The sequence below is a fragment of the Protomyctophum bolini genome (genome assembly GCF_963924005.1).
Source record: "Protomyctophum bolini genome assembly, chromosome: 19".
Classification (NCBI taxonomy): domain Eukaryota; kingdom Metazoa; phylum Chordata; class Actinopteri; order Myctophiformes; family Myctophidae; genus Protomyctophum; species Protomyctophum bolini.
The window spans coordinates 34276587-34297277 of NC_137880.1; the positions used below are offsets into that span (position 1 = coordinate 34276587).

A 20691-nucleotide genomic window follows, 5' to 3' on the forward strand; every position below is an offset into this window, starting at 1 on the left:
CGCGTACGCGTACACACACGCGCACGCACGCACACGCACACACACACACACACACACACACACACACACACACACACACACACACACACACACACACACACACACACACACACACACACACACACACACACACACACACACAGCAACAGCTAGCCTAGTCTTTAATCAAAGGACCATAAAGGTGGTCTGGGCATGTTTAGCCCACAGAGAATGACTCACAGCATACTTGACATTACTGCTGACAATTTTCCAAAGCATTCCATGATTTGTTTGATTCTCGAGGAAGGAAGCAACTGGATTCCATTTATTTCAGTAAATAAGTATGAAAATAGCTTTCATTGCTTCAGATAGGTCATCCAACACTGTGAACTTTTTACATTATCAGAGTTCTAAGGCAGCTGAAAGTACTGATTTATTTGAAAAGTCGAGCCATAAAAATGTCCCTGGAGACAATTTGTTAATTTTGCACGTGATATTTTTAGTCCTCAGTTTGAATGACAGGTCATAAGGCCAGGAGACTTGCAGCCATTTAATCTAACAGATCCGGTTCTCAAGCGCCGTAGTACAGCAAATTAACACACATGGGACACACATGTGCATAAATATGTGTACACGTCACACATGCACGTGTTCCCATACATGAGAGACACATGCATGTGTGCGCATGCGCATGCACATGCACATGCACACGAAACACACATAGGCAAACAAGTACAGAGGTTTCACAGTGGGGTCCAGGGACCCCTAGTGGTCCACGAGGGGGTGCCAAGGGGGTCCCCAGCAAATCTATTCAATATGCAGTATAGCATCAGAATCAGTTTAATACACATTGGCATTTGGAAATAGACCTACAAGCGACATGTTGTGAGCTCGTAGATCTGCTATATATATATAAATTAAAAAAAAGTGAAATCTTTCTGAAACATCCCAAAATAAAAAAAAGATGGGGGTTCCCAGCCAAAATATACATTAATGTGGGGGTCCTTGACATGAGAAACACTGCACTGTCTAGGTAGGACATGTCATCAGGCTGACTAGAGGGGTCCATACCAAGCCTAACTGTTATTTTAGTATGTGAGAACAAGCTAGTGCTGCAGTCCTGGCAGGTCCTCAGAGGGGAACACACACACAGAGACATATATTATGTCAACGCCTCGGCAACCTCAAACCCACACCGTCTCAGTTTAACCCCCGCGGGTACATACTGTACTGTATGGGTCTGTTTTGAACTCTTTACTGTTTGCTGTATGTGTGAGTGTTTCCTTGCCAACGGACAGGGAGCGGATTTCAATAGGTTTCATCATTTGGCTTATAGAGCAAGCAGTTCAGGTTTGATCTAGTTCCAATCGATCAAGGGATGTGAAAGGGAATAGGTTTTTGAACTCTGTGATTGTCGTGTGAGGGTGTGTAACTGCAAAACGCTCGGAGTTTGCACGGAAAAGAGGTGGCAAAGAGGTGACAAAGAGGCATTATGTTAAATAAAGAACCTATATGATAGCAGAGAGCTCGTGGATTCAATCCATGCCACCAACAGCCATCTGTCCTTGAACCAACTGTTGCCTGATTTAACCACTTAAGCTCTATAGACGTTTTTTGAGTGGTGCAACCACTCCTATAGGCAGCTATGTGTGTCCCTGGGTCTGTCTGTCTGTCTGTCCAAGCACGAAAATAGCGTTATAGCATATGTTCACCACCAAGTGTCACTGTTGCACAGCCTAACACACAGACACACACAGGCCAGGGAGGGACAGTACAGTACAGTACAGTACAGTACAGTACAGTACAGTACAGTACAGTACAGTACAGTACAGTACAGTACAGTACAGTACAGTACCACTCACTTCAGACGGTTTTCAGCCCAAACAAAGGACATTCCGGTAGCTTATTCTCTCCTATTCTGTCTCCCTCTCCTGCTGTCCCGTCCGTCTCCACTCCTCCTGAAATCGTCTAGCATGTTTCAATGTGTTGCTTATGTGATCAAGCATGCACAGCTGTCCATGATATCCTCATTATCCTGATATCCCGACCACGGCCACACATCAACTTAATGTGAATGTCCCATCATGTAATGTTGTAGGGCAGGACTCACACTGTAGTCATCGTTCAATGTTCTCTCATGTTTAATTTGTAGCCTACACAATTAAACGCAACCAAGCCAAGCCAATTAGAAATGAAATGCTGCACAGATGTAAATTGATGGGGAAATAGTCCCCTCTCTCTATCGAAGGCCCATAGCACTTACCCTAGCCCCTTAGATAGCATTTCTGTAGACTTAGATAGCATTTGATACAGACTTATAGCATGTTATGTAAACAGCACTATAAGTCCATTGTATGTAGTCAAAGCACGTCATAGTACATATGTATAGCATAGTATAGTATATATGTATAGTTTATATGTATAGTTTCATTATATAGATATTCCACTGTTACTTTCTTAGCTTACGCATGTTTCATGTTAAATGCTTTTTATGTGATGTATTCCCATGCTTTTTTGTTCTTGCTTAATGTAAGTCACTCTGGATTAAGAAGAGCGTCTGCTAAATGCCTAAATTGTAAATTGAAAGCAATTGAATGGACTTGTTGCGTGTTGAAAAGGCTATACTTTTTATTAATATATTATTTTGCGGGGCGGGTTGGTGCGGGTTGGCTATCAATTTATATAATATCAATAAAATCTTTGTGTTTGTGTTTTTTGCCTTATTATTTGGGGACCCACTTCCAATATCGCCAAGGCCTACCAGTGGGCCTCGGCCCGCAGGTTTATAGGATATTTGCAAGGCATCCTTCTAGCTTGAGATGGACTTGTTTGTTCTTGAGCTCACGTTATCACGCACTGCAGCTTGCTGCTCCAGCTGACTCCAATCAGACACAACTGATGAGACAGACATTTTGGTGAAAATCATTTTTTTTTAAGTGGCAAAAAAAAAAAGGTAAAAGCCTTTCAAATTTGAATTTGAAAGGCATCATTTTTTTGCAGAGATAATGCCCATCGTCCAATGGAAATGTGGACCATGACTTTTGGAGTAGCAGTATAAGGACAGCATGACATTGCATTTTCTTTTTTCTTTTTTAACTACAGTATCTAGGAATTTCTTGAAATAATGCTACAGATTTTCTACAACATTTTACATTGTTTCTGTTGTTGGAAGAATAAAAAAAGATAAAATAAGAATAAAGATGCCAAAGGGTGTTTGGACCGTATAGCCACATCATATAAAATCTACAATTAGTTACAAAAACTCAGTATAGGCACATTTAACAATTTTCTGCTTCACACATTTTTCAGCCATGGGAGAGTTCTCAGTCTATGCTCCACTCCTCCACTGACTTGACATTGACTGGGTTAAAAATAAAAATCCGTTTGGACCGTTTGTCACATATAGCTTTGTTGGTGGGCGTCCAGAGATTGTTGAATGCGATACAAAAATGGGGATCCGATCCCTCCCTCCGTCCGTGTGTGCGTGTGTGCATACTTATCAGGATTAGGGTAGCAACACTATCTTTAACTCGCAGCTTTGTTGAGATTTAATCACATTCACCAGAAGTGTCTGTCCAGTCTTATACTTACATGCATTCATGTTTGTCTTTGCATTGCATTTACATTACATGTGCGTCTTGCTGAGCGAGTGGGTGCCGAGGAATTCCACTATTTAGCCTGGCTGTAGCCATGACCTACTGGAATACAATGCAGTCAGTCAGAATTAAGTTCAATGCACAGCCTGTGCTGGGTTCAAATGTAGTTCAAGCGCAATGTAGTTCAAGTCTGCATTAGTCTCGCATAGCCAGACAGTTGGCTGCCACAATTTTCAAATGTTTCCGGTCATAATATACTATATATACAGTATATACACATAGGCCTACTATATAGCATTCGGACATTGTGAATAGTTGTCTGGCTACACGAGACTAAGGGCCGATTCATACTCCTATTTTACAGCTGTTTCGGCGCTGTAGTGCCGAAATTATTTCGGCTCGTCAGAAATTTTCAGTAGCACCGAAGAGCCGACTTTAGGACGGTACCCGCCCCCCCGAACCTCAAATGACGTCACATTGTAGGCTCTACAGAGCCGAACCGACTTTTATTGGGCTCTAAAATATGTATGAATCGCCCCTTAGTCTGCATTCACTCTTATGAAAAGTTACTTTTACTTTCATTTGTTATGGACAAATCTTGTATTCATTATTGAGACAATGTGGGACAATGAGATCATAGTGAAACAACATGTTTGGCGATTCAAAACATTCTATTGTGGAAATGAAAACACTGTCCCTTTCTAGACTAAACCTTCAGCCAGTGGATTGAGACAAAAATGTGAATCATGCATTATGTCAAAAAAAACGTTCACCCCATGGTGTCCCGGTTTGGCATGTCATTAGAGAGAATAAATTCTTGTTTTTATCTCAACAACTGCCAAAATAGAGACCGTACAAGCTCACGATATGTCGATTAGCTATCTTTTAATGTTTTTGACTAGGGAAAGGAAAGGAAAGGTACTATGTTTACCCAGGGTAACTGGACTAAGCTCAAGAACTTGTTTACAGCCAGGCCCTGCTCATCGAACATTTCATGGTAGGGGTTCAATGCCTTGTCCAAGGGCACTTCAGCTGTGGTAATTTTAACGTGCCGGTCCGGGGAAACGAACTAGCGACCTTCCGATATCATGACCGCTCCGCAAACCGTGCTCAACATGGCAGAATGAATGCTTTCACGTTCGCTAGATTCAGTGGATCACGTTTTGAACCGTGTTCTCAGTTGACTCTGATGTATGACTGAGAGCAGCACGTACTGGAAGGCAGTGGAATGGATTCATATGGGACGTGACAGACACATAAACAGGCATGCGCGCGCACACACACACACACACACACACACACACACACACACACACACACACACACACACACACACACACACACACACACACACACACACACACACACACACACACACATGTTAATCTATGACTAGATTAAGACATGCACATGCAAGCACACACATACATAAAAAACACACATACCGGTATACAGTACGCATGCACGCCGTCGCGCACACCGTCTCACACACACACACACACACACACACACACACACCCCCTCTCTAGGCCTGTGATTACTACCGTGCAGTATACTGTATGCATCATATACAGTAAATGCTGGCTGTAATCTTAATAAGCGTGGACTCCAGAAGGCGTGGAGGGCATCGCGTGCCACGGGTCTCGGGTCATTGCCTGGTCTGCCTCAGTCACAATAACACACACAGACGGACAGAGGACGGCCTGGAGAACTCCCTGACACTCTGTCTGCACTGTGCTGCGCTGTGCTGCGCTGCCCTAGCAGAGCTTGCTAACTACGCTGGATTATGACCTAAATGACTGGCGGGATGGTTCAGTCAGTGTGTCACCGCCTGTGGATGTGCAGATGTAGCTGTGGCACGTGAGATTGCTTTTGTTTTTGTAAGGCGCTTTGTGTGTGTGTGTGTGTGTGTGTGTGCGTCAGTCACGCGATGCGTCACCCTAGGCATAAAGCTCATATCAACTGAAAAAACAAGCTGGAATCAACACTCCTCAGCTGCAACGAATGTGTGGTGGTTTGTTGTAGTGTCTGTGTGCATGCATGTGTTGTCTTCATTGTATGTGTGTGTGTGTGTGTGTGTGTTGTGCGTGTGTGTGTGTGTGTGTGTGTGTGTGTGTGTGTGTGTGTGTGTGTGTGTGTGTGTGTGTGTGTGTGTGTGTGTGTGTGTGTGTGTGTGCGTGCGTGCGTGCGCGTGTACCCTGGCGTTCCTATTTTGGGCATGTCATTATCGGCTAAGAAATTTCAAAAATTGATCATGACCAACATTTTCAATAATGGTGGCAGATCTACAGGCTCACAACGCAGTGCGATGCGTTGTGAGCCTGTAGATCTACAGGCTCACAACGCAGTGCGATGCGTTGTGAGCCTGTAGATCTACAGGCTCACAACGCAGTGCGATGCGTTGTGAGCCTGTAGATCAGCCATCACTCTTTTGTCATAGAACGAATGTACAGTATGGTTGAAGGTTGAAGTGGTTAACCCATTCTGACCTGAGATCAGATTCATACGAGGTTTCCACTGGACACACACTGGGTCTGATTAACCCATTCTGACCTGAGATCAGATTTAAAAAAATGTCAGTCGTTCTTCGATTTTTCAAAAATAGCAGACCTACAAGCTCGTAGCGCGCCACTCGGTGGCGCGCTATGAGCTTGTAGATCTGCTATTTTTCAATAGCTAAAGCATAACATGATGCTAACACCAAAATGGGTGCCAGGTCAGAATGGGTTAAAACCTGGCCATCAAACCTGGCCTCGGTTGTACTGTTTGTCCTGTCATCGTAGTGCTGTAACTAATCCTAGTCTATCATACAGAACTTAAATCCCTGGCTGGCTCACCAACTGGCTAATCAAAGGATCATCACTCGCTTGTGTTTTACGATCTATCCAAAGCCAGCCAGGCACATTAAAACATTATTGATTTATGAATAGATTTTTGCCTCGACAGTGAAAGGATGTAATGTGACTATAACAGAGAGATGACAATGCATCTTTATAGTTTTAAAACTGTAAATAAGCGATGAGGGAGCTATACAAATTTTTAAAAAAGATCAAAGGGTATGTGTTTTGCTGTTTTTCTAAAACTGCAGGTGCATTAATTAGCACCATGGCACCATTAGTTCCATGGCCTGTTGGATATTAAACCGCAGCATTCCGGGGATAACTCCACAAGCACGTTCCAACACGCGTCGCTATTCTGAGCGAAAACGGAAAAGTCACTGACTAATATAGAGCCCTGAGGGACTCGCGTCAGTGTACTGTAGATTAACCATTTATTGCAACAAATAGAATACAGTTCAACTCGGCGTTAAAGAGCCTATGCCAGACTACGGTCAAAAGGTGGAGGCTGGGGTGATGGAGGCAAGCTCGCGCGCAGCGGCAGCAGCAGTGTCTGTGAAGCAATGAAGCATACTGTGGTGAAGCCGAGAGCCGTATTTAAGAAACCGTTCTGTTAACCCATTCTGACCTGAGATCAGATTCACACGAGGTTTCCACTGGACACACACTGGTCTGATTAACTCATTCTGACCTGAGATCAGATTCTAAAAATGTCAGTCGTTCTTCGATTTTTCAAAAATAGCAGACCTACAAGCTCGTAGCGCGCCACTCGGTGGCGCGCTATGAGCTTGTAGATCTGCTATTTTTCAATAGCTAAAGCATAACATGATGCTGACACCAAAACGGGTTCCCGTTCAGAATGGTTAAGGGCGTGAGCTCCGATTGAAGTATGTTGTGCGACGTATCGGTCAGTCGAGATGTGAAGATGTTAATGAGGAATAGCTATAGGCTGATTAATACAATCAGCTGACGGACAGCCGATTTACAGCTATGGCATTCAGACAAATGTTGCCCCTATATGAACTATCGCAGGCTTCAGGAGGTTCTGTACACCTCTCCAGGAGGTTCTGTACACCTGTGTGTGTGTGTGTGTGTGTGTGTGTGTGTGTGTGTGTGTGTGTGTGTGTGTGCGTGCGTGCGTGTGCGTGCGTGGCTGCGTGCGTAATGTATGTAGATATCACATCATAGCCACAACCGGAACAGCAAAAAAAACACTGTAGTGTTAGTTGCTGGTATAGCCTAAAAATGCAATCCGAAACCCAACCAAACTCTGTTGTCAAAGTGATGTGTCAGACAAGAATGAGTCAACATTTATCCCTCACCATTAGCCTGATGAGAAGTGAGAACAGACAAAACAACACCGAGACGTCAAAGGCCTGACAGATGAACAGTTCAGTTTCATTCAGCCCAATCAGAAGAAGAGATCACAGATTGTGTTACATGGATTAAAGTATGCATTCTTTTAACCCATTCTGACCGGGCACCCATTTTGGTGTTAGCATCATGTTATGCTTTAGCTATTGAAAAATAGCAGATCTACAAGCTCATATCGCGCCACCGAGTGGCGCGATACGAGCTTGTAGGTCTGCTATTTTTGAAAAATTCGAAGAACGACTGACTTTTTTAGAATCTGATCTCAGGTCAGAATGGGTTCATCAGACCAGTGTGTGTCCAGTGGAAACCTCGTATGAATCTGATCTCAGGTCAGAATGGGTTAACCAATTGAACCCTAGCGTCCCCAATTCTGGGCATGTCATAACAGGTGAGAATCTGTCGAAAATAGGCAATCAAATAGCAGATCTACAAGCTCCATTGTGAGCTCGTAGATTTCTTCATAATATCCTCAAAGTATGTATAAGATCCCCAAAGTGTATTCATGTAATTTAATGTGAACTTATATACTAGATGCAGTTGATAAGTAAATGATACAGTCAGTATCCCTGTCTGTCTGACTGCCTGCCTGTCAATCTTTGTTTTGATGAGGTTACAATGTTTTCTGATATGGTTAACTTAATCATGTGGTCAGAGCTACAAGGACAACAAGTACAATGGCTTTTAAATGACAGCTAGCCAAGATGTCAGTGAAGGCCTGCAGAAAGAGGGAGCAAAAAAACCACTCTAGCAATAGACAAAGAGCTAACATGACCCACAGAAAGCCAATAAACAACCCACAAAAAACCCACCAACTCTGTCCCATGTCGCTGGTGTGTGTTTGTGTGTGTGTGTGTGTGTGTGTGTGCGTGCGTGCGTGCGTGTGCGTGTGCGTGTGCGTGTGTGCGTAATCTGCTACAGAGGCTGAGAAATAATTTCATTAGTGAACGTTGGCAATTCTGTAAAGTCTTTCAGAAAGCTTTTGAGATTCAGATGCCTTTTAGAATGTAGGCCTTATCAGTCTAGCTTGCCCAAATAATAGGAGCGGTGCGGCATGTGAAATTCAAATTATGAATTCACAAACAACTCTTGTCACTGTCGTGGTCTAATTTAATTACACTTTAGATTGCCCAGTTACGTGGATCAGCCGCATCATGTTACAAAACGGACTGAGTCATACTGACTCGCATGTCTTTAGAAAGTGACTTGTTAAGGGAACTGGAATGTAGTGATGTTATTGTGGACTCAGCTTGAAAAGGGAATAGAGCTTCTGATTGTGTAAGCTTTTTTTTTTTCTTTTTTAACCGAAGCTCTCACCAGCTGCTTTGAATGAGAATGTAATAATGCTGATTGAACATGCTGAGGTCCGTTATGTGGTCAAGCACTTGAACAAAACCAACAGATTGAATACTATATGATGCAGACGTGGTAACAGTGTGCGTGTGTGGTCTGATAAGGATACTTCACAGCAGGCACAGCTTGCAACTGACCCACCCCTCACAAAGTAAACTATACAATGTGTGTGTGTGTGTGTGTGTGTGTGTGTGTGTGTGTGTGTGTGTGTGTGTGTGTGTGTGTGTGTGTGTGTGTGTGTGTGTGTGTGTGTGTGTGTGTGTGCGTGTGCGTGTGCGTGTGCGTGTGTGTACGTGCGTGCGTGTTGAAAATGTTGAAGAATGATGATGACCGGAGCTTGCACGTTCCCCTCTGTTCTTGGACCAAAAATGTTGTTCCCCCTGGCATGTAGCTCGCTTCCTGGGCTTCAAGAGGAAACTTACAGTAGTGGAAAGCTGGACAGTCACTCCCCCAGGTTTGGGGGGAGTGTGGTCAGACTGGCCGGACCTAAGTGATCTTGGAGTGGGTAGGGTCTAACTCTGAGGCTATGGACTGAGTAGGGTCTAACTCTGAGGCTATGGACTGGGTAGGGTCTAACTCTGAGGCTATGGACTGGGTAGGGTCTAACTCTGAGGCTATGGCTGTCTCAGAGGATTTCATATCTGACTCCAGTATCTCCGTCAGAGCAACTATAACTGTGTGTGGCCTTGGAACACCATCTTCCACTGACGAATGCCCGAGGTCGCCTCCTGTAGGCACAACAACACTGGACTGAGCTCAGACCGTATGTCTCCCTGCTGCGGACCATTCTGTCTCTCATTCTGGGTTCAAAATGGTGGCCATACAGTAGATGAGTGCAATGTTGTCTTTACTCTGAAAGCGATGTTTTACCATCTAAACTCAATCTCTCCGTCTGGTTTCCAGGCAATCATGGTCCTCACTGTACACATCAAGGTCAAGAACAGATAGCTGAAACCGTGACCCACATCTTAAATGGGGCCATGTATACAGGTGACTCTACATAAGTAGGTATGGCAGAATAGTGGACTTGATATCAAAAGATATCTCTTCCATGTTCAGGTCCTCCACCATGCTGTAAAATCATTATACTGTGAAGCCAAGCTTGTTTAGCCTGAGTAATGTTGATTCTTTTTTTCCCCTTCTTCTTTGCTAAAATATCACCAGCTAGAGCAGACTGTCTCAGTTAGGCTACAGTTGTAAACTTTAACTTTTAGCTTTGTTTTTGTCTTTGGTAGCCTAGGCCCTAGGACACGTGCACAAGTTGGTTGTGAGGGGCCTTCAAATGGCCGGCCTCTCCAAAGGGGGGGCCAAACAGTTAGCAAGGTACTGCTCAGAATCAGCTATCATAAGGAAGTCGCTCAATGTCTGCACTTTGTAACTGGCTGTTTCCCTATTGTCTGACTGCACTGACAGTGTTTATGTCCTTTGTACAAGGTATTCCTGTACTGTACTTCTGATTATGTGGACTTAAATACATATTTTAAGTATTAGTTCGTGTGAGCGTGTGGGAAAGGGTTAGGGAAATATGTGTAAATGGCTGTAATTTAAGTGTACACAATACAAATAAATGTGCATGTGTGTGTTTGTGAATGTATTTGTATAAGTTCATATCAAAAACTCAGGAGTGAAAGACTTTGGATTCACATTGCGAACAGCACCAAGCTTCCACTATTCACAGCAGCAGAAATTGGACCCCACGGGTCCAATTTCCAGAAGGCACAATTGCTGGTCTTCATGCCTCACTTACCATCATCTACACACACCTCTCTCCAACTCAGTTCATTTGTCTTTTGTCTCACAAGACTTCTGGTTTTTCCCCCTGAATGTTATTCACCACTGACTGAATATTCATTCAAAAGCAGGGGGGTTTAGTGCAAGGGTGCATGAGCATATACAGTACATCGCAAAAACCATCACAGTCATCTTTTATCTATCATAATCTTCCTGCTTTGACCCCTGGCCTGAAGACATGGGGCTATTATATCTTGTGCCACCCCTTAACCCTTAATCCCTAAACTAATTTGCAATTTTTTTTACTATTTAAAAAAAAACCTTTTAAAATAGTTCAAATCTACAAGCTCACAATGTCTCGATGTAGATCGGCTAGTTGAGCTATTTTTAAATGTTTTTTTTTAAAATACCGGTAGTAAAAAATGGCGAACACGTTTAGGGATAAGGGTGGCGCAAGATGGAGCTCTATATAGAATCTATACAGAATTTCAACCAGTGAGATTTATGTGCCCATGCTTGTTTGACAAAAGACACATTTGTATACCTCCGACCAAACCATACCTCTGATTTCTGTGAGGGTGGGCTAGGGGAAGGCCCCTAGGGGAAGGCCCCTAGCCCACCCTGCGTTGCAGAGCAATGTATATCCTTATGGGTGGCTCCCTGCCGTGCTCCTGTGTGGAACTTGGCGTTGTAAACGGTGGGCGTTGTGTGAGTATTTAGCAAAGGGGGTGGTCGGCAGGTAAAATGTTGTTTTCCCTCTCGCGTTCCCCCAAATGCAACAGCTGACAAAGTATGAAAATAATAAAACGGAAAATAATAATGATACACAACTACAGCATCAGCCCTCCTCTCCGTGATCTCCTATCACTCTCCTGTTTCGATGAAAGGAATTAATATAATCAATGTCATAAACAATTTGTCCCCGAGACTCCACAGACTTTACATGATGTCCTTTGCTCTCCAATTTGTTTGGTCAGATGTGTTATGACATTTAAAGAAAGCCGCAATGTCATCAAAACAAACACTGAGGCCTCATTCACACGTATCAAACACCGATCAATCAAATGTTTGGTAATTGTTTTGTTTTTTTAGGCCACCACAATGCTTGTCCAATGGGAGTCACATGGTTTGAGGGGGGGCAGAACACCACCAGCAATCAGCAATCAAACACAAATGTTTGGTCAAACCATGTGACTCCCATTGGAAAAGCATTGCTCAATTCCGACAGGAAAGCTTCCAACTGGACCAAGCATCTGCAAAGGGGCAAAAAAAAGAACCTGGGCAAATACTGTTAAAAAGCAGGGCAATTCCGAAGTGAATATACAGCTAAAAATAAGTGGAGCACAAGAGGAAAAACCAAGACCTGAACTAATATCTCAGTGATTAGACAGTGATGATTATTTCTATGAAGTGTCCCGTTTTAAAGGTAAGGTTGGGGGACAGTCTAATTAGTCTGGTTTCCACTACAAATTACTGCAGTGCCCTTTTTGCTGGACTACCTCAAAAGACTGAGACAGTTTATTCTCAGAATGCTTTAGCCAGAAGATTCCCTTGGATAAGAAATACACACAACTTAAATTACTTCATTTCTACGATGGGACAGCTCCTAAAAACGTATTTGATCCGCTGTACTGTTCTCATCACTAGCACTACATAGTCAGAGAGTAACATCTAAACATTGTGAAGGGTGCGTGCGTGCGTGCATACTTGCATGCGTGTACGTGTGTTGTGGGGGTGAGGGGTCCTAAAATGTTTTATCATGTGAATTTGGGATGGTTGTGGTTTACAAGTGACAGACTGCGAAGTTGTTTGAGAGGAGCAGCACTTTGGAAATCATATGCAGAGCACCCGCAATCCCACATGCGTAAATTGATGCCCGCAACGTTTTGAACCTATCAATCATTGCTGTGCTCAAATGTCCCGTCATCTGTTATTAGCACAAATAGCTTCAGCTGAAATAACACAAACAGGGACTTCTCATGGTTATGTAATGATTCAATGTCGGGTTCGTAAATTACCAAGTTGTCAGTCCCAATCAGTTAGATCAAATTACTGTCACTCCTCTCCAAAAGTTGAGCTATTGTCTGCTTGAAGCGCCCAGGGCACTCGACCAAAAAAACGCTGGGAGCCGAGAATCCCAACAGCACTGAATGGTTGGGAGCCTAGAGCCCCGACAGCACTGAATCGCGATGCTTGGGCACTGGGAAAAGGAGCGCACCATAGAAATGCATGGCGCTGCCAGCCATAAAAAATAAATTAAAAAAAGCACTTCTGTTGACATAACATCTAGATGCTTTATGTATACAGTAGGCGGGTGAATGGACAGATGCAAAATGCTGCCACTTTGGTCGTGTATAATGTTGCATCATTTTCTGGCAGGGGGAGGGAGACTAAGGGCTCCATTTTCGTCACCGCTAAACCCCTTATCCCTAAACTTCTTTGCCTTTTTTTTTTACTATTTTGAAAAACATTTTTGAATAGTTCAACTAGCCAATCTACATTGACATATTGTGAGCTTGTAGACTGGCCATTTTAAATATTCAAAAATGTTTAGCAAAATAGTAAAAAGAAGTTTAGGCATGAGGGGTTTAGCGGTGACGAAAATGGAGCCCCAAATTGTGAAATACATTGAGTCTACCTGTATGAAAATGACTAGCTTGAATTGAGTACATGCACAGGGACAAACCTAACCAAAGGGGGTTAATCAAACTAATCTATGTCATTGATAATGAAACATTATCGCAAATATTCGATTCTTATTTCGGGCATATTATCATTAGGTGAATACTTTCCAAAACTTTTCAACAACAGTGAAAATAGCCAATCTCTTGGTCATGTTCGCCATTTATTCACGACAATAAAGTGCGACAAAGTTAAAAAAAACAACGCTTATAGAAAACCTGCGCTTCTCGATTATTTGATTAATCTAAAAAGTAATCAATAACATTATCAATAAGAAACGTATCGATAGTTGAAGCCCTCGTATCATACTCATGATTAGCCCATTCTGAACGGGAACCCGTTTTGGTGTTGGCATCATGTTATGCTTTAGCTATTGAAAAATAGCAGATCTACAAGCTCATAGCGCGCCACCGAGTGGCGCGCTACGAGCTTGTAGGTCTGCTATTTTTGAAAAATCGAAGAACGACTGTGACATTTTTAGAATCTGATCTCAGGTCAGAATGGGTTAATCAGACCAGTGTGTGTCCAGTGGAAACCTCGTATGAATCTGATCTCAGGTCAGAATGGGTTAAAGGGGTTTCCACTATAGGGCCACCCAGGCTCTTTTTTTTTTTTTTTGGATGCCTTGTTTACTGCCAGCAGACAAGACTTACCAGCTGGACTATACTATAGTTTCATATAAACAAATAATTTCTTCAGATCGTTGTGCTATAAAAACATTTTTACCTAGGTTGCTGGCCCTGGCAAGCCTCCTTTGGCCAAACAGTGTAAAAGTAGCCATTTTGACTACTTCCTGGCGTGCTATCAGAGAACGCCAGGTCTGTGTGTGATCCTTTCTTCAATGTTTCCCGTTCTTTTTTCATTTATTGCCTGGCTGTTTTAACCCGTTTAGGCCTTATTTTAATGTCTTTTTTTAAATGTATTTTTTTTCTGAAAAACCTCGTTTGTTTCTATATATCAGTGGTTCGCAATATTTCATGTCAAGGACCCCAAATATTCTCTGTATTTGGCCACAGACCCCCATCTGAAAATATGTATTTCTCCCCAGAAGCAAAGATTTGAGTTAAAAACGTTTGCTCTGAAAGAATATATTTAAACATTTGGGCCACATTTTCACAAATTTTCAAAAATAGCAGACCTACAAGCTCGTAGCTTGAGCTTGTAGATCTGCTATTTTTCAATAGCTATAAGCATAACATAACACTAACACCAAAAGGGGTTCCCGCCCAAAATGGGTTAACTGCTCTTGTAAAAAGGGTATTACAACCGTCCCAGGGAGCCAGTCGTGCACCTTGGGTGGATTAAAAAGCTGTTTTGTTTTATGTTGGAGGGAATAAATAGCAGTGTAAAGTGCCTATTTGGGCTGCATGTGCATACATACGTATCGGTGTAAATACATACACATGGGCACATGCTTTTATCAACACATACCTGTGTGTACACACACACACACACACACACACACACACACACACACACACGTGCGCGCGCCAAGAAGTAAATTACCCGTAGAAAGCGGGGAGAACACACACACATACACCATACACACGCATAAACATGCTCAGCTTCAATGTAAAAACCAGGCAACCATTTAAAGAAACATGCAATGCCTCTTATAAGCACCGTGCAGTAAATTTGAATTGGTCTGAAATATCGTTAAATCATTTGAAGGGGAGGAGCCACTGATAAACAAATTCCTTCTGCCTCTTCTGTACTTATTTGGAGAAAGAAATCAGTGCACTTTTGCTCAGAAGAGGTTACGTTGTGAGTGACACGGCAAAGAATCAGCTATATTTATCTTCTTCTATTGTATTATTCGTATTATCTTTGACCCTTTACGTTCAACATTAGTAGGACGGTGGCGCTATGGCCTCTCTCTCTCTCTCTCTCTCTAGTGTTGCTGCTCGGTAATGTCTGGAGGAGACCCCAGGTCTGCTGTGCTTCTCCAACACTATACCATTTCCCCCGTGTCAAACTGAGACATGTACCCCGCCTCCATTTTTCATTCCCTTTCTCCATCTCTCTTTGTCTCCGTCTCTCTCTCCCCCCCTCTGTATCTCTATATCCGTGTAAGAGGAGCGATCGACCCACTAACGGGACTCGCCAACCAGCCAACCAACCCCGGTGCAGTTGGAACCAGATCGCTCCGGTTCTCTGTGTGGTCGGTCAGTGAGGGGGAGAGAGAGAGAGAGAGAGAGAGAGAGAGATATACGGGCGGGTGGCTCAACTTTATCACAGCTCTCACTCTCTCTCATGCACGCACGCACGCGCACACCACGCACGCACACACGCACACACACAGAGCCCTGGGAGGGGGGTGGATGGGGGACAGTCAGAGGGGTTTCAGAGAGTTGGGTATCACAGGCAGGAGGTGTCCTGAGCTTGTGTTTCTTGGGTCTCTCTCTTCACTCTCTCTCTCCCATCGTGTGAAATGGCAAGCTCTGCAGTGGAGCACAGGGCACTGAGTCTAGAGTACATGTTGACAGACATTGGAGAAATTAAGATCTGCGCTAAAATTGTTGGTAGGTCGTGTTACGTTCCTTTAAACAGGCCCAGACCAAGAGCATGCTTAGAGTTGCGAAGAGTATCTCTTCTGAGTCCCTTACACGTTTTAAATGATGAATATCAACTGTTGCCCTCCATGAGGCGGTTTAGAGTCCCTACATTTAAGAAAAACAGACTAAAGAACTCGTTTGTAGTACATCAGTCTGTCTTGCTTCTAAACCAAAATCGTTAAACCAGTGGATATGTTCTCGTTCCTCATTGTTTCTGTGATCTTTGTCCTGTAATGTCTACCATTTTGTAATGTATGTCTATTGTCTATGTCTGTTTCTTGAACGGTGACGTCATGGACGCAGAACAAATTTCAGTGCTGCTTTTGAAAATGTTATCCTGGCCAATCTTACAATAGTGACGCCAGATTTAAAGTGGATCGGGACACATCGGCTTCATGATTGCCGATACTGAATGCCGATGCCATCAGAAAAGTCAGCAATGAATCGGCAAACACGATATTATCGGTGTGGCTCTAATATAGAACCCATGTATGGTGGCAGTAGCTTCCAGTTTGGACTACATAATGATGTCATCCCTGTATCAGAGGGGCAGGAACAAGACTACACAAAGTAAGGCGTGGAGAGAAGGACAAAAACAAAGACAAGAAAGCTGTGTGTGTGTGTGTGTGTGTGTGTGTGTGTGTGTGTGTGTGTGTGTGTGTGTGTGTGTGTGTGTGTGTGTGTGTGTGTGTGTGTGTGTGTGTGTGTGTGTGTGTGTGTGTGTGTGTGTGTGTGTGTGTGTGTGTGTGTGTGTGTGTGTGTGTGTGTGTGTGTGTGTGTGTGTGTGTGTGTGTGTGTGTGTGTGTGTGTGTGTGTGAGGTCATGTCCTTGCTTGTGTACGTGTCACCTCTCCATGCTGTATGCTCTGGGGCAGAATCGATTGGATTTAGGTTTCCCTGCTGTTACGACACCAACAGATGGTCTTGCAGGGAAAGATCCAGAGCCTTATTCTATAAATACCATGGGGAACAATGTTTGTCTTGTGTACCTGTGTGTGTGTGTGTGTGTGTGTGTGTGTGTGTGTGTGTGTGTGTGTGTGTGTGTGTGTGTGTGTGTGTGTGTGTGTACTGTGTACATGCATGTGAGGACTGTTGGCCGCTACGTGTGGGTGCCCTGTTTTTATCCTTATCCACACACTTTTTCTTGACTGTGAATATAGATTTTTCTTTTTGTTTGGTTTTGTGTCTTACGCCCATTTCCAAATGTTTGCCTTTTCAGATAAACATATTCTCTCTCAGCGAGATATCAAAATGAGGTCACATTGAGTGAACTGTAACTGAATCATGCTTCTGTGGAAACCTGTGGAAACCTCTCAGACCCTGTCTAACCAAAGTAGAGAAAAAGAAGAGAACTAAATATGAACGTTCAAGATTCATCTTAGTGTTGCGCAGATGCATTTCAGATGATTAAAGCGACAGAAAAAATTGCATTCATTAACCTTTATCCCAAAGTGTCAAACATAAGCTTAAAAAATGCCAATTTTAGCTAGCTCTGTTCTACCACCCTTCTACTGGCTCAAAGATGTCAGCCACACCAAAGGAGCTTCTAAAACAGGATCAGTCCTAAAGGAGCCAATATGGCACTTTTACTTTTACTGGCTCCTGGAGCAAGTCTAACCCACACTACACTCTACCTACCAGCTAAAGAACCTAAAACATAAACACTCCATGTGACACGCCCCATTAGCAAACCTCTCTCTGTGTCAGTCAGTCAGGACTGCAGTCACTCCCTATCATACGCCGCAGTCTGAAAACCTGCACCTCTTCAGGCTCCACCACCTCATTTACAGTCAGGAATATACTATACAACCCCTAATGGCCCTCGACTCCGTCTTGCACTATTATCTTTGTGTCTTCACTTCTTGCTTGTGGGATATTTAACCCGTTCAATTCGTGAAAGCATCCGTGTCATTCTAGATTTGAGCAATATATAACGTTGCTGTTGGGCACAAATCTTGCATCTTCATATTTAAACTTTGAATGATCTTTTATTTTTATTTTTTATGAATGCCCTACTGGGCCTACTTCATCATACAAGAGTGTTGCACCAAAGTAGTGAAAATAGCTGATCTACAAGCTCACAATGATCACAATTGTGAACTTTTAGATTGTCTATTTTCATTCTTTTTTTAAATGTTTTCAAAAAGGGAACAGTTTTGGACATGCAAGGTTTCCACAGAAACCTTCAGAAAACTGGATTTAGAAGGCTCAGTGTAAATTATAGTATATACACAGGTGCTACAGTAGGTATGGTATGCTCTAAGGTTATTAGACATCATGCTCAGAATGTTATGCTTGGTATGATCTAAGATGCTTACTAGGTCGACAGATGATGTTTTTACATAAATATTTGACTATGTTCTTCGCTAGTACTAGGTAGATACTACCGATAGGTATGTTCTTGGATGCCAACAATGTTCTTAGCAGTACAGTATGTTCTTTGATAGATCGATCAATAGTATTGTATATAGATATGTTCTTACATGCATTTTAAGTTAGATACTAGGTACTAGGTAGACTATGTTCTTAAATACTATATGCTACATATGTATGTATGTATGTATGTATGTATGCATGTTCCTAGATAGATGCTAGGTATGTTTTAGAAACTGTAGTGTAGATGTTAGGTACCGGTATGTTCCTAGATGGATGCTAGGTATGTTCTTATAGATACTGGTGATGTTAGCCATGTTGTTTACCTGCTTCCCAAAGTTATTTCGTAGTGCACACACTCTTAGCACACATTCCTTGACCACATACCACGTTGTGCATGTAACATGTTCATGTCTCTCGTAACATTTTCAGTAACAAAGGGACTCACCCTGTCCGTTTGAATAGTAGATCCACTTCTCCTTGATCTGCGTGGGCGGCCCCGACCGCCTCTTCTGTATGGCCTTCTCCACGATGCTGCTGGGGTCCTGCCGCGGCCCCTTCTTCAGCACGCGGGAGCTGCGCTTCACGCTGCACACCACGATCACCACCAGCATCAGCAGCAGGAACAGCACGATCATCCAGGGGAGGTGCTCGTTGATGTCAAAGTGCCGCTGGGCGCTGGGCCGCGGGGACCCCCTGCGCGTGGGCCTGTAGAAGTAGCTGTTACCTCCCGCTCCGCCCACATTTCCCTGGACGCCTCCTCCTCCTCCGACACCACGGCCGACACCGCCGAAGCCGGACCCCGCAGCCACACTGTCCTCCACCCCCTCCGTGGCCCTCGTGCTGGGGGGTCCGGGGTTCAGGTGGGTGCGGTGGTGTTTGTGGGCTGGGGAGGGGGATTGCTGCTGGTCCGAGTCATCCTGGCCTTCTGGAGGTGACGGCGAGGTGGCGGACCAGCTCATGACCAGACCCTGTGCATGGTGGGCCTCGCCAGGAGGGATGGCAACCTCTTCTTCTCCCACAGGTGTTGCTGTGGGGGACCAACCATTCAGCAACTGGCTGTTGGTCTCTGAGAGAGAGAAAGTAAAACAGAAACAATAGAGAAAAGAAGAAAAGAAAGTCAGAGAAAACAGAGAGGAGGAGAACAGATGTGTTCTGTCACTTATTCATAACTTATTGAAACAAAGTTCAGACAGTTTAATCTGCTTGTCTGGCTATCTGCCAGACAAACAGAATAAGAGCACTTCCTCTCCTGAATCCTTCTCTATACCCCCTTTCCTCTCCACTCAGTCTCCCTTCTGCTTTTTTATTTTTAAGATTTTTTTCTACTATTCTTTCTCCATCTCTCCGTCTCTCGATCTCAATTGCTACGTATGCCCCTTTTGATAAAAACATACAAATAAGGGGAGAAAACATCCGGGACAGGATTTGTTGTTGTTGTTGTTGTTGTCCTTTGTTTTAGTCCATGGAAAAGAACACGACCAGTGGATCGATGTTCCACTCGCATTAGACTCTTAACCCATTCTGACCTGAGATCAGATTCATACGAGGTTTCCACTGGACACACACTGGTCTGATGAACCCATTCTGACCTGAGATCAGATTCTAAAAATGTCAGTCGTTCTTCGAATTTTTCAAAAATAGCAGACCTACAAGCTCGTATCGCGCCACTCGGTGGCGCGATATGAGCTTGTAGATCTGCTATTTTTCAATAGGTAAAGCATAACATGATGCTAACACCAAAATGGGTGCCCGGTCAGAATGGGTTAACGATTGCAATACAACAGCATATAGTTCCCAAGTGCTGAACTCAATATGCCTCTACAGTACCGTTAATGGGATCAGTGTTGTATAATAGCATTATATCATTTGGAGGATTGTCCCCTGGATCAGTGGTAATCTGTGTCATCCTTTTATCAACAGGTACAGAGCCACAGCATCTGTCAAATGTGGGAATTAAATGTAGGCCTATTTTTCAAAAAGCATGATGTATTGAAAATAATTAAACAGAATCTAATTTAATAAAGAATATTAAATAAAATCGTATTCAAAAGTATCCATGATCAATCTATTTTTTCTCCCTCACACTAATGTTAAAACTTAACCTAGAATGCCATTGACGTATTTTGACGTAGCAACATGATGGGGTGTGAACCTCTGAAGAAGTTCACACCCGGAAATAACGTCATCTCAACATTTCCAAGCCTGTTGAGCG

General features: G+C 43.4%; 1 protein-coding gene across 1 annotated transcript in view; it reads right to left on the reverse strand.

Annotated features, from left to right (window-relative positions):
• Positions 1–20691, reverse strand: part of tnfrsf21 (tumor necrosis factor receptor superfamily, member 21) — a 53352-nt gene that overhangs the window by 13992 nt on the left and 18669 nt on the right. Inside the window, exon 3 of the mRNA XM_080790954.1 lies at positions 18925–19545. Coding sequence (XP_080647080.1) covers positions 18925–19545 — 621 coding nt within the window. The remainder of the gene's footprint in view (positions 1–18924; positions 19546–20691) is intronic.